This window comes from Schistocerca americana, chromosome 11 (genome assembly GCF_021461395.2).
Source record: "Schistocerca americana isolate TAMUIC-IGC-003095 chromosome 11, iqSchAmer2.1, whole genome shotgun sequence".
Lineage (NCBI taxonomy): Eukaryota > Metazoa > Arthropoda > Insecta > Orthoptera > Acrididae > Schistocerca > Schistocerca americana.
The window spans coordinates 31,255,228-31,270,546 of NC_060129.1; the positions used below are offsets into that span (position 1 = coordinate 31,255,228).

At 40.6% G+C, this 15,319-nt stretch overlaps 1 protein-coding gene across 1 annotated transcript; it reads right to left on the reverse strand.

The window, feature by feature from the left end:
- Positions 1–12,501: 12,501 nt before the first annotated feature.
- On the reverse strand, positions 12,502–14,972 carry LOC124553745 (zinc finger protein 708-like). The gene has a single exon (XM_047127680.1). The coding sequence runs from the start codon at positions 14,508–14,510 to the stop codon at positions 13,266–13,268; it is 1,245 nt and encodes a 414-aa protein (XP_046983636.1). The 5' UTR covers positions 14,511–14,972; the 3' UTR covers positions 12,502–13,265.
- Positions 14,973–15,319: the final 347 nt, after the last annotated feature.

A 15,319-nucleotide genomic window follows, 5' to 3' on the forward strand; every position in this document is an offset into this window, starting at 1 on the left:
CATTAAGACACGCATTGAATGGCTACACAAACGGTGACCGGTTCGAACTAAACCAAAAGCATTTAACTCTTTGTTGCTAGATGAGATGGGAACCAAACACCATGACTCCCACAACACCCCCCCCCCCCCCCCCAAAAAAAAGCCACGATTATCCACGTGGCCTTTCCGTACAGTATTTGTTACAGTGCTGCTGCGTAGCGAACGTCATTAAATGTTTATGGTCGATCTAAATAAAAACCAAAGTCAACTGTCGATTTTATAACAACTACGTTGATGATACTAGTCCTCCGTATTTACAGAAATGCTACTCCAATTTTATCCAGTTAATGAAGTTTCACCCTGCATTCTGAACGGTGCATCGTTTACAGTGTGTAAAAATTAGACATCTGTGCAGCCGTGTTTTGTTAGTTGCCTGAGGGTGACAACCAGCTTTGCACTCTTTCTCAAACCAACCGGCGGTCTTCCACTCCGCACTAAACACAGGACATTTTCTTAGATCAGGGTTTCCCAAACTGTATTCCGTGGAACACTGGTGTCCCGCGAAGAATGAATATGTGATCCGTGAAAAACTGTTGAAAACTTTGCGTTTTTGCTCCCTTAACTTTGTGACGATACTATTTTTTTTTAATTTTATTATGATTTCTGTGTTATTAGTCGCGATTTAAAATTGGAGTAAACACTTTTTAAAGTTCCATTAACATTGAAAGTAAACAAGGGGTTCAGTCAGAGCAAACTTTTATCTGGATTAGACCGATGCCTCGAAGTAAATATGAAAGCTTGCAGTTACTGTTTTCGAATTTATCCACAAACGGCAAATGGGTAACAAATGAAGCTGCGTTGCCTTCTGGCCTTGAGAAACTAACAGCACCTCTTTGTTCTGGCAGATTACGCTTAACCGTTCCTCCACGTGGATCACAACGTCACACACCTCATGCTAGTCTTGTGCCGCAAGTATATATTGAGACCAGAAAAGAAAAAAACTATGAAATCATTACTTATAAGTTCTTGTCATTCATTGATTTCTGTGGATGGTATTCACCTCTCGCTGTATGCAATGCTTCATTTGTGAAGTAAGGACGCGTCTCTAGTTAGTAAAGGTTGCAAACTATTGCCCACAGTTGAAACTCTTGTTTCCAAATCAGAGACGCCCTTACTAGCGAAGCGATGAAACAATTTGACCAACTCTGGGTATATCTTCTGGTTTTTAATTCCATTGCTTAGGGGAATAGGCTGGAAGAGCGTAGTGTTGTCTGCCTTAACCCACGGAAAACACGATAACAAATGTTACGCTCTTCCGATTAAGCTCCAGCTGAGAAAATCCTACAGCTCATCATCGTAATCGCATTTCTCTCCGCGTCACACCTCTGTGATTCGTCAGTATGAGATAAACGAACAATTAAAATGACGCGGTCTTTTAAATTTCCGCGAAACCTCCTGTGGGTCGAAAATTCCGTTACAACTGGCAACGGAGTTGCTCGCGACGACATTCTTGCGTCAGACGCTGTCCGTGTTGTTGCCGAGTTAATTAGGTGAGGTTAAGGTAAGGTAAGGTAAGGTTAGGTTAGGTTCTTTAGTAGTAGTTCGGGATTATTTTGAAAAGGACCATCGCCCTGTTTTTCGGGACCATATCACTGTCGACGTGCTGTCAGGGAACATGTCGATGTCTGCGACGCTGTTTCCCCCACGTAGGGACGCAAATGATTCGACGAATTTCTCTGGACAACAGCGGCCGTCCAGGTTGAAATTACAGTTGCGAAATCTGATCTTTGCGGCCTCTCTGATGACAGAATACGTAAAGCTTTCTTATGATATAAAAAAAATCCGTATCCCTCGGTTTTACGTTGATAACAGTACTGTAAATGTTTTTCTAAAACACAAGAGCGAAATGTTATACATAGGTAAGCCGAAATTATTTGTCCGTCGGTTCTCCGCCTCCTGCGACCGACAGAGCTTTGCCACTGCCTCAGCGACTGACTGTTGGCTGCTGACGCTCCGAAAGGTCGGCAGTTCAACTCCCGCGCGAGTAATGGCGGTTTCCTGACGGAACTGAAAGCGGGATAATTTTTTAAAATCTGCCCACACCAGACAGTCACGTCGTCCGCCATTTGCGGCATGCGTGTCCATTCCCACACGCCATGATCATTCTCGCAGTCGCTGGCGCGTAATCATATGCGCATTATCAGCATATATTTTGTCAGCAGTCATCGATTGTGAAGATGTAACAAAAGCAGTCCACAACATCATCTGTTTTGTGCCGACGCGGAATTTAAACGCGAACGCGAACGCGAACGCGAAAAAGTGTAGGAAGAGTGACCGATATACTGACCATGAGTTACTACGTGTGTTAGAAGATAGTGATGTAGAGTTCAGAGAGGACGAACCAGATGAGGGTGACTGGCATTTGGAGACTGCAGAAACAGACCATAGTGATGACAGTGTGGAAGCAGAACTGTCCAGTATGTTTCGTGACAGTTCGGAATCGGACGATACGGGCGACGATGATGAGGAAATCGCCGACGATAAAGAACCAGCGCTCGCAGAGGTAAGCAAACCAGGTGTTACGTGGCATGAAGAACCACATGGGATGCAGTATCACCCGTTTACGAAAGCAGAATGTTTGCTGATGAAGCCTGCTGGCAATACGCCAATGGATTTCTTTAGGCTACTGGTTACAGATGACATACTGCAGCTCATAGTTGACGAAACAAATGATAACGCACGGAATATATTTGCGAGCGCAAATACACAAGAGGGCTCTAGAATTAGTAATTGGAAACCCGTAAGTATAGAAGAAATACTTGTCTTCCTGGGGATTTCATTACATATGGGTAATGTCAAATGTGCCCGACTACAAGACTACTGGAAGAGGGATCCGCTGTTCGAAAATAAAGGAATAACGATGAGTATGAGCAGAGACAGATATTTGCTTATCTTACGCGCATTGCATTTTGCAAAAAATCCAGAGTCAGGCGAACCGAAACCAAATGATCGACTGTATAAGATACGCCCTATATTGAATTATTTCAACAACAAAATGTGTAATGTGTATTATCCAGGTAGGGATCTCTCTTTAGATGAATCAATGATTCTTTGGAGGGGACGATTGTCATTTAGACAATACATAAAAAACAAAAGAAATAAGTATGGCATCAAATTCATCTAACTTCCAGGCTCATAAATGTCTTTTATCAGTAATATCCATCCCTGTGATCTCATACACATGACCATATTGCTCACACCTTAACCAAAACAGCTCTGCACTGTAACAAACCACGATACCCATCAGACATATCCCAACTGTCACCAATAAACCTTCTACAGATGTAGTGCGAAAGGCACAGTGAGCTACAGAAGTATGCTCCACTAAATTCGTGGGAGTATTGTTTTGTTGCTCGTTAGTCTAAGATGATGTGTCAAGACGCTGGCAGTAAAGTCCATAATGGTGTCGGAGTTAGCTTCGTGATATGACCACACCACATGAAATGGTAATTTATAGTCATCAGTCCCAGCACAGGCAATATTATGCATAATTTTGGCCGCTTTCAGAGTAACAGATTTTTAGTTTTTTAGATAGTATCTCTTCTCGACTAGAAGAAAGCCTAAATATCTACTAGCAGTGCTGCATTTTGTAGGTATTCCATCAAGCCTCAGGGAAGGATTCCTACTAAGAGAAAGCCTTCCCTTCAGAAGTATGTATAAGGCTTTATGAACAGCTGTAGTCAATTTGTTGCTCTTGGACCGACACTGTATCTGAGCAAACAAGTCACTCGCCTTTGCCTTAAGTCTCGCCCTGGAGTCTGCAGACACACCTTCTGGGATGTCACCTGCGTATGCTACAACACCTGCAATAGCATCTGCCCCTGATGTAACAGAGTTCAATACTAATATCCCGAACCAGTGGATCAGTTACAGAACCTTGTGGGCAGCCATTGGTAACCTTTTCAAATATCTTTCTCTAAAGCCCTGGCATACGGTTTTGCAGAGCACTATTCTGACAAATGAGAAGTCAGCTACTACACAGACCATTTATCCACTTTAAGGGACAAGCTGAATGAAGATTTTGCTGGTCAAATACGAGCTGTGTCAGGTGGCACACGTTTGGGATGCCACACGTAATGACGTGTTAATTGAGGCAGCTGGAGCCAGGAGGAGGGAGGGAGGGAGGGAGGGAGGGAGGGAGGGAGGGAGGGAGGGAGGGAGGGAGAGGGAGGGAGGGAGAGAGAGAGAGAGAGAGAGAGATTGTGTGTATGTGTGTAAAAAGAGAGGTAGAGAGGATAGTGCTTAGGTGTGGTATGAGCAAGGTGAGGAATGGGTATGGGAGTGGATGAGTACAGCATTTCTCATGGTCTCTTCGCGAGATATACGTTGGAGGGAGCAATATATTGCTTGACTCTTCGGTGAAGGTATGTTCTCGAAACTTTAACAAAAGCCCGTACCGAGCTACTGAGTGTCTCTCCTGCAGAGTCTTCCACTGCAGAGTATCTATCATCTCCGTAACGCTTTCGTGATTGCTAAATGATCCTGTAATGAAGCGCGCTGCGCTCCATTGCATCTTCTCTATCTCTTCTATCAACCCTACCTAGTATGCAAACCACAGTTACTTGAAATTATCCAAATCTCTAGTAGTACACACAAGTGGGAAGTTATAATGTATAAAACAATATTATCTGGGGGTTGTGTTAGCCTTTTGTAAACAAAGAATAACTCTCACTGCAACATTTCACTAGTAGTCAGGCCAACGCATGCATACAGTGTAGTATACTTTGCTGTTTGTCAGCACCGTTGCACGTCAAATTATCTATATTCTTTGTATGTACAGGATAACACACCAAAAGTAAGTCCTGGTCTTTGTAATTTGTGGTGGAATGAATCGTAACTTATGTGGATTGGTCTGGTGAAACAAGCTAGTTATGGTTACGAATTTTGCCATATGCTAGTCTAGGAAATTTATTATGCCTTTAACAACTACACTTTTCTAGATTCTCCACCTAATTTACAATAGACTTCAGATGTGAAATCCTGAACATCACAGATAAGTCCACTGTCAGAAGACACTGCTACATGTCAAGACCACAGATTCAGCATGACAAAAATATAGGGTATCAATGGTAGGTCAGGAGAAAGAGAGCATAGATAAGTTAAATTATATACTACTTCTGTATCACGAATGACTTAACTTCATTACCAAACAATGATACTGGAAAGCCACTAAAGATATAGAAGGTGTCAAATGTAGTTTCCCAGCAATGGTTTGTGAAAGGTAATGTTTTATTATGCCCAGTTGTATATGAAGTCCAGAGACAAAAAATTTTTAAACAACAGCAGCACCTTCACTGTCATATGGGTGAATAAGACTTACTTATAGCTCTGCAAAGAAGGGTAGATGCATTGATTGTTGTAATTACACAGTGATGGGCTAACAGCTCTTATCACTGCTACAGTTACTCTGAAAGTATTTTACTTTAAATATTTCTGTGAGTACCTCTTTTTATGCTTTGTGTTACTTTTTCTGTATTTTGTTTATTGTATTTCATATGTGATAGAAATGATGTCATGAGAGTCACTCTCCCCTGACACTAGCCAAAACCAGTGAACTAGTTTGTTGTACTAGTATGTGGTAGATTACCTTCCTTTTAGCTTCAACATAGTATTTCATTTGAAATACTCTGATCGGCCAGTGATTTTATTTCTTTCGTTTATGGGTAACCCAGTGATTGTGATTTAATATCCTCCTGGGAAAACCTGCTTACTATGTGCACTACAGTGACACATTTTCTCTCTTCATCTACTTTTGGAATCATGAACTACACTGCGTGTTCTCTGACCAAGTAATGTAATAGATGCACTTCTACTGCATCTCTCACTATTCAGATGTGTAGCCATAATTAAAACGAGTTGTTCCCACAAGACCTTGTGGTATTTACCTGTATTACAAATGGTTAATGTCCATGTGGACATAATTTTGATAGAACCCCACAGATATGAATAAATGTGTGCATGGATCCATGGTTGTACCATTTTGCTGTTAGACAATCCTATGGTGCTGGCACGTGATACTGTACATTATGCTATCCTCTTTTAATCTGGCTATCTGCTAAAAAAAATGTATGTAGAGACATTGGTTCGCATCCTCAATAAACGAGGAGGAATATGGACAACTTCTCAATGACATGTTTTCTTAACTACTGCTAAGGCACAACGAACAGTCATTCTGTACTGCTGGAGAAATTCTGTAGTCACATATCATTGAAGTTAGTTTCTTAACCCTTCCATGTTATTCCTGTCCCTACTACCATGTTCCTCAATCTGTTCTGTTCTTCTGTTAAGAAGGGACTAGTCTGAGCTCATCTGGGCCATGTCACTCTACATCTACATCCATACTCCGCAAACCACATGACAGTGTGTGGAGGAGGGTACCTTGAGTAACTCTACCAGTTCTCCCTTCTATTCCAGTCTCGCAATGTTTGTGGAAAGAAAGATTGCCTGTATGCTTCTGTGTGGGCTCTAATCTCTCTGCTTTTATCCTCATGGTCTCTTCACGAGATATACGTAGGAGGGAGCAATATACTGCCTGACTCCTTGGTGAAGGTATGTTCTTGAAACTTCAACAAAAGCCCTTACCGAGCTACTGAGCGTCTCTCTTGCAGAGTCTTCCACTGGAGTTTATCTATCATCTCCGTAACGCTTTTGCGATTACTAAATGATCCGGTAACAAATTGTACTGCTCTCCACTCAATCTTCTCTGTCTCTTCTATCAACCCTATCTGGTAGAGATCCCATACCGGTGAGCAGTATTCAAGCAGGGGCGAACAAGTTTACAGTAATCCACTTCCTTTGTTTGGGACTGAATTTTCTTAGGATTCTTCCAATGAATCTCAGTCTGGCATCTACTTTACCGGCAATTAATTTTAGATGGTCATCCCATTGTAAACCACTCTTAATGCCTACTCCCAGACAATTTATGGAATTAACTGCTTCCAGTTGCTGACCTGCTATAATGCAGCTAAATGATAAAGGATCTTTCTTTCTATGTATTTGCAGCACTTTACACTTGTCTACATTGAGATTCAATTGCCAATCCCTGCACCATGCGTCAATTTGTTGCAGATCCTCCTGCATTTCAGTACAATTTTCCATTGTTACAACCTATAGATATTCTACAGCATCATCCACAAAACGCCTCAGTGAACTTCTGATGTTATCGACAAGGTCATTGATATATATTGTGAATAGCAACGGTCCTACAACATTCCCCTGTGGCACATCTGAAATCACTCTTACTTTGGAAGACTTCTCTCCATTGAGAATGACATACTGCGTTCTGTTATCTAGGAACTCTTCAATCCAATCACACAACTGATCTGATAGTCCATATGCTCTTACTTTGTTAATTAAACGACTGTGGGGAACTGTATCAAACGCCTTGCGGAAGTCATGAATCACTGCATCTACCTGTGAGCCCGTGTCTATCGCCCTCTGTGTCTCGTGGACGAATAGCGCGAGCTGCGTTTCACACGATCGTCTTTTTCGAAACCCATGGCGATTCCTACAGAGTAGATTTCTAGTCTCCAGGAAAGTCATTATACTCGAACATAATACGTGTTCCAAAATTCTACAACTGATCGACGTTAGAGATATATGTCTATAGTTCTGCACATCTGTTCGACGTGCCTTCTTGAAAACGGGGATGACCTGTGCCCTTTTCCAATCCTTTGGAACGCTACGCTTTTCTAGAGACCTACGGTACACCGCAGCAAGAAGGGGGCAAGTTCCTTTGTGTACTCTGTATAAAATCGAACTGGTATCCCATCAGGTCCAGCGGCCTTTCCTCTTTTGGGCGATTTTAATTGTTTCTCTGTCCCTCTGTCGTCTATTTCGATATCTACCATTTTGTCATCTGTGCGACAATCAAGAGAGGGTACTGGTCTTCCTCTGTGAAACAGCTTTGGAAAAAGACATTTAGTATATCGGCCTTTAGTCTGTCTTCCTCTGTTTCAGTACCATTTTGGTCACAGAGTGTCTGGACATTTTGTTTTGTTCCACCTACCGCTTTGACGTAAGACCAAAATTTCTTAGGATTTTCTGCCAAGTTAGTACATAGAACTTCACTTTCGAATTGAATGCCTCTCGCATCGCCCTCCTCACACTACATTTCGCTTTGTGTAAGTTTTGTTTGTCTGCAAGGCTTTGGCTGTGTTTATGTTTGCTGTGAAGTTCCCTTTGCTTCCGTAGCAGTTTTCTAACTTGGTTGTTGTACTACGGTGGCTCTTTTCCATCTCTTACGATCTTGCTTGGCACATACTCATCTAATGCATATTCTACGATGGTTTTGAACTTTGTCCACTGATCCTCAAGATTATCTGTACTTGGGACAAAACTTTTGTGTTGAGCCGTCAGGTAACCTGTAATCTGCTTTTTGTACTTTTGCTAAACACAGAAATCGTCCTACCTTTTTTAATATTTCTATTTACGGCTGAAATCATCGATGCCGTAACCGCTTTATGATCGCTGGTTCCCTGTTCTGCGTTAACTGTTTCAAATAGTTCGGGTCTGTTTGTCACCAGAAGGACTAATGTTATTCCAATGATTTGGCACATCAGTTGTCAAAGAGTAAGTGTTTGAGCAATGACAATAATATCGTTAAGCACTTCATCTTGGCCCCCACTAACCCTACCTATGATTTATTCACATCATCTTGGCTCATATGTCTTTGCAATGGGCATATCACCACTCCATTCATGCATTTCACTGTTAATTTTGGACTTACCATTGCATAAGCAAACTATCTGAAACTTTGATCATTCTTTTAAGATATTAATATGGTTGTTTCAACTGCAACACCTACAAAGGTGATTCCAGCAAGTTGCAAACTGCTTCCAGCGTGCATCCTAATCTGAAAGATAATAGTACTGCTATCCTTTACACCATCTTTTTTTTCCAACCACTTCCTTTTAACATGAGGGTGTAAGACCATTAAACAATGATATACTGTGAGAAATGTGATATGCCTTTTCGATGTACAGGCTCCTGTTTATTCCACATCATTAAGTGCTCAACAATTTGCTCGTGAAAGGAACCAATGGGACTCGCTAGATAGGCAATTAGTGTCTTTCAAAATCTATCCCACGCAAATGAGGCAGGAAGATGTTGCTTGGCCTTCTGGTTCCTCCAGAGGCGTCATCCTAACACGGTGCGATTAGTGATCATAGAGACCCTGTTCTGGTCATAGCACTTACTTCTGATTCTTCTTTGTACTATGGTCCATTTTACCATCTGTCATCTTGCTGTCAAATAAAAACATACGTGCCCCACTTGCACACTGAGAACTACAACACCTCAATTACGGTAGTAGTGGCTCCACTCACACACAACACAAACACCTATGAAACACAACATTCCCTCTTAGACACTTAAAGAGAGTGGGTAACTATCTCTAATTCCTACACTACCATGTTATTTTGACTCAATGTTTCACCTACCACTGACACGGCTTTGAATACTATGTGTACAGTAATGTTCCATATTGTTTCCAGTTTGAACACTGATCTGCTCTTGGGTATCTATCCGTTTAGTACCCTTTTATAATAATACTGGAGCTTCCATTTGATGCTTATGAACAATTGTCCTACATTACTCGTCGCCATTGTGCAAAAGGGGACATCAGACGTTATCTACATCCTCCATTGAATAAAATGTGGCATTCAGTAGTACTGAATCACATTTATCAAGCAGTTCCTGGCTGATGCACCTGGCACCACACCAAATTTCAGGCCTGTTCACTCCTTCAAGATAAATATGAATAATGAAGTATTTTTCCCAATAAGGCCACCACCAATGTTATCAGTTACATTCATACTCTAATTAAACACTCACTAACCAACAATTTTGTGCATTTGTCCCTCCAGTGATGTGTTTTACCTGCCACTTAGGCTCTGCTATTTTGATGACGTGAATGCCAACTCATCTGATGACCTCCATTCCGTTGATGGAACGATTTAGAATGCTTCATGCAATCTGTTCAGCTGCTCTGTGCTTCCCAATCTGTCACTAACCAAAAGAGCCATGTATCTGGATAGGCATACATTACTGATACAGGTTACTTTTGTGACCCTTTCATTTGCACTAATACATACCACGTTATGCATTCACATGTGGTACACTATAAATAGCTATACAGTTGGACACAACCCTGTGCTTTATACACCCACAAAGCTGATGTACTACTTGCCAGTACTGCATCACTGAGAAATACTTTAAATGTTTTGCCTCTAAATTCATTTACTTACCTGCATTCAAGCAGAAATGACCAGACAATATGAACTACCATCTTTGTCTTTTCACACTGATTTCATTTTCCTTCACTGCATTACAGACATTGTTCATCCAGTGGACAACTAGCCACAGTTCTCCACCATGTTAGGCAGCAACTTTGGTTTAATGGAAGTGCAGCTGTGCTGAAAAACTTTGTACCCCTAATCATACTGATGCTGATAGCTGTGATAAAGCTCCCCAGCAAGCTTCATTCACTGTTACACAGTATAATGAAATCCTAGTATGTGCAGCTCACTCACACTGAGGATAACCTATTGGCTACCAACTGACAAATCCTTAATATAGTCACTGTGCCAATACGGAAATATTAGGGACTTAAAAACGCAATCCAGCGTGACTTAATAACTATACACAGGGAACTGTGCAAACTGACTGCTACTTTGGAAGTAACCAAAGCTTCACAGATTTTGTTGTACAGCAGCCACGTAACAGTTGCATGTTAACACCTTGGTCCTACCATTCAGCCAAAACTGCAACAGAGACTCAGCCCTAACTTAGTGCCAGCTGAAACCTTCCAGCAAACCATAACTAGTAATTCATTTCATGCATCAGTACACAAGCAAAAGACCAACTCCATGTAGGAATCAACCTTGCTGTATTATTGCACTGGTGGTATTGTAAAACTGTCAAGATCGATAGATGTGTTAACTGTGCAGCTATCTCTGTCAATAATCTGCACCATTTGCAAATCTGAGTGTTATCGCCTTCTCTTTCCCTGTCACCTGTGTAGCTTCTTATGAATGCAATGTTTGGCAACGGATATCCTGATTGTTTGCTAGGGTTGTACATCAGACTGTCATGTAGTTCGAATTTCAACTGTGCATTCACACTAATTATTACAAGCATCCTACTTTATTACCCTCACTACTGTCACAAATTGTGAAATTGCATTAATTTTAGAGGAAACCAAAGAATTCCCTTGCTCTTGCACTGTTGTTGCAATGCACAAACCTTTATTTTGGCCACTGCAAACAAATTACCGTATTTGGTAGCACAGCCAACTATAGTAGCAGTTCTCTGCTCTGGCCATACAATTACACTTCAGACTTTTTAGTTTCTCTAACAGTAGCTTTTATTCAACTTTCTTATTATAATGTATCACACCCACCATTAGGTTATCTGTTCATTTAACTTACACACACAACAGCTTTGAACTTTTCTGTTAATTTCCCTGAAACACCTTTTGTGCTGGCACCCAACTGAAAGACTGCTTACACTACCAAAAAAATCAAAGACTCGCCTTCAGCAAACCATTGATGAATACTAGCTTCGGAAAATTGCAAGTTACCATTGACCACGACACTGCACACATCACTGAGTGGAGTAAGCTGGATTACCTACATTGAGTGGTTGCCTTGGTGTCATCATCTCCCAGTCACTGTAGTTGTCCTCAGATTGGTTATGTTGTTGTTGTCTTCCGTCCTGAGACTGGTTTGATGCAGCTCTCCATGCTACTCTATCCTGTGCAAGCGTCATCTCCCAGTACCTACTGCAACCTACATCCTTTTGAATCGAATCTGCTTAGTGTATTCATCTCTTGGTCTCCCTCTACGATTCTTACCCTCCACACTGCCCTCCAATACTACATTGGTGATCCCTTGATGCCTCAGAACATATTCTACCAACCAATCCCTTCTTCTAGTCAAGTTGTGCCACTAACTTCTCCCCAATCCTATTCAATACCTCCTCATTAGTTATGTGAGCTGCCCATCTAATCTTCAGCATTCTTCTGTAGCACCACATTTCGAAAGCTTCTATTCTCTTCTTGTCCAATCTATTTATCGTCCATGTTTCACTCCCATGCATGGCTACACTCCATAAAAATACTTTCACAAATGACTTCCTGACACTTAAATCTATACTCAATGTTAACAAATTTCTCTCATATGTAATCAAGGATATTGTGAATTATTGAGATCACCGAAACCAGTGGTGCATGAGCAGCAGCTGTTGTGTAATTTTATACTTAAGTAGATTTTGGACACTGGCACAATTCAGTCACGACTCTCATTTACGACTAAGCATTAGGAGATTGGATGCTAATATGTATTAGTTTGTTTACATTGAATTTTGTCATTTTTCTTATTTTGCAAAATGGGAGAGCATTACGTTCCACTTAGTTAAGGACCAAACCAATGAGGTAGGATTTAACAATCAGTACCAATTAAGTACAGGAAACAATATTTAATAAAACATCTGGTGCAACATACTTCCAGAAACATGTAAACAACTTGTCAAGTCCCTATCATGTAGAACTGTCTACGCATTGTGTTCCAAACATGGACAATCATGCTATTGAGCAGGTTGTTATATTTGTTGTTACATTTACTAATGCAGGATTAGTACTAACAAAACAAATGTACACACTTAATGACACACAGGGCAAATCTCTTGAGAAAACATACCTGAGTAAAATAATTGCCATAATCATGTTTCTCCAGTGTTGAGTTTATTAGCCTGAGTGAAGGAACTGCCATGAATATATGGGTACCCAATTGCTGACATTGTTCCTAAAATGCAGAGTTACAAGTAATACATGATGACTATGTTAGGGGTAATAATCAGAAAGTCATGACATTTCCTTGGCCTTATACTAAATATTGCATGCTACTTATGATTACTGACAAAAGTAAGGATTTATCACAATTCAGAACCCTCTTGTCTCAAGATCGGTAGGAAAAAATAGTGTTAATAACAGAAACATATTTGATTCACGTTTGAGGCACATTTAGCAATACTATTTCTTGAGATTTCAAACTGCAGATATGGATTTTTATATTGTCATTTTATCTGCTACCACTCTAAAGTATACATAATTACACATTTTTTCACAATTCTACCCCATTCTACTGTTATTTCACAGCCATTACAACTTATTGTCTCCCTGCTACATCCATTATTTTACAGGCCTTGAGAGCACCAACCAGGGATACCTATTTGCTTAAACTAACACCTACTTGTAGTTTCTTTCTGAAGTGGAGTAATGCATGTGTCTTGAGAGTACTCAACTGAGTGAAGCTTCTGTCACAGATTACACATTTATGAGGGTTTCTTCCAGTGTGAATTAATACATGCCTATTGAGAGTGCCTGACATAGCAAAAGATTTCCCACAAATAACACATTTGTTAGGTTTCTGTCCAGTGTGAATGAAACTGTGTGCCTTGAGACTGCCCGACATAGCAAAAGATTTCCCACAGATGTCACATTTGTGCGCTTTCTTTCCAGTGTGAATTAATGTGTGTTTCTTGAGATCACCTGACATAGCAAAAGATTTCCCACAAACCTCACATTTGTGAGGTTTCTCTCCAGTGTGGAAGAATGTGTGTTTCTTTAGATCGCCTAACATAGTAAAACATTTCCCACAAATCTGGCATTTGTGAGGTTTCTTCCCAGTGTGAATTAATGTGTGTTTCTTGAGATCACCTAACATAGTAAAAGATTTCCCACAGATTTCACATTTGTGAGGTTTCTCTCCAGTGTGAATCAATATGTGAGTCTTAAGATGACATGACTGGGCAAACGATTTGCCACAAATATCACATTTGTGAGGTCTTTTCCCGGTGTGTATCAGTGCATGCCTCTTGAGATCACTTGACCTAGCAAACAATTTGCGACAAATATCACATTTGTGGGTTCTGTTTGCAGTAAGTAGATCAGCCTGGGCAGTGACATTAACAGCTGTAGAAGCAGCTCCATAATCATTTGATTTCTCCATCTCATTTCTCATATGTGTGTATCGCCTGTCATTAGAGGACTTCTTTGAAGCTTTCGAAGTTTCCTTACATGAAGACTGCTCATTGTGTTCTGTAACAGAAACTTCTGGCTCACTATCCAAGAAGATACTGCTTTGATGATGATCACTAGAGCCATATTTTTCATGGTTGCCAGCAGGTAAGACAGAATTCTCACTCATTCTCAAATGGTTTTTCAAACGAACATTACTGTGAAATACCTCACCACACCACTTACAAACATACAAAGGTGGTTGCATACCATCAATGTGCACAAACACATGCATTATGAGTCTGTATTTGGAAGGAAAGCTTTGTCGGCAGAAATTACAGCTATATACATGAAATTCCTTTTCCCTTGTACTACAGTCATATTGGGTAGCAACTGACCACTCCTTATCGATAATCACATCTTCTGTATTGGGACCCAACTCGTGTGTTGACATCTTCAACTTATCCTGGACTAGCCCATGGTGATAAGTTTCCTCACATAATATGCCACAGCTCCCACCAGTACTCTGAGTCAATCTGAAGAGTAAGGACAAGAATGTTAAATAATGATATACAAACAACAAAGAAACAATATTTGAGTGTCCATAAATCAAGTACTATAGGCCACGAGTCATAAAAGTGTATAAGAAATTACATATTCAGTAACTAATTTAAAATTACAATATTCACCAGAAGGAAAGAAATGATGAAGTAAACGTGGTTTAAAACGAAAATAACCAGACGAAACTCAATAATGATCAATTTGAGCCACTGCAGATTTTATGTGTAATTATTAAAATGGTTCAAATGGCTCTAAGCACTATGGGACTTAACATCTGAGGTAATCAGTCCCCTGGACTTAGAACTACTTAAATCCAAGTAACCTAAGGACATCACACACAACCACACTGCCTTCATAAGAAGAAGTTGATCCGAGGCATTCTAAGTGGTTGTAATTAAACCTGACAGTGTTCGGGGTGCTGCAATATGGGCTCTATACTTTGCAGGATGCAAAAACATTGTAGCAAGTTCATTAACTGGTGTCCTCACGGAGTATGCTGAAAAGTAATTTTTCACTTTCTACTACCAGGTGAAAATATGTTGCTATAAGCATCCAGAATGAGTTACCAGTGCAGGGAAATAGGAAAAACGACCAGAGCAATGATAATGGTGGTTCTGGGTGCGTTTATGAGGATATTATCAGGTATTACGTGTTCAAAATGGTCTACCGACTCTGCAAAATGATGTATCCATGACATGACAT

Coding starts and splice junctions, on each gene's coding strand:
- LOC124553745 (XM_047127680.1), bottom strand. CDS start 14,510: ATGTCAACACACGAGTTGGGTCCCAATACAGAAGATGTGATTATCGAT.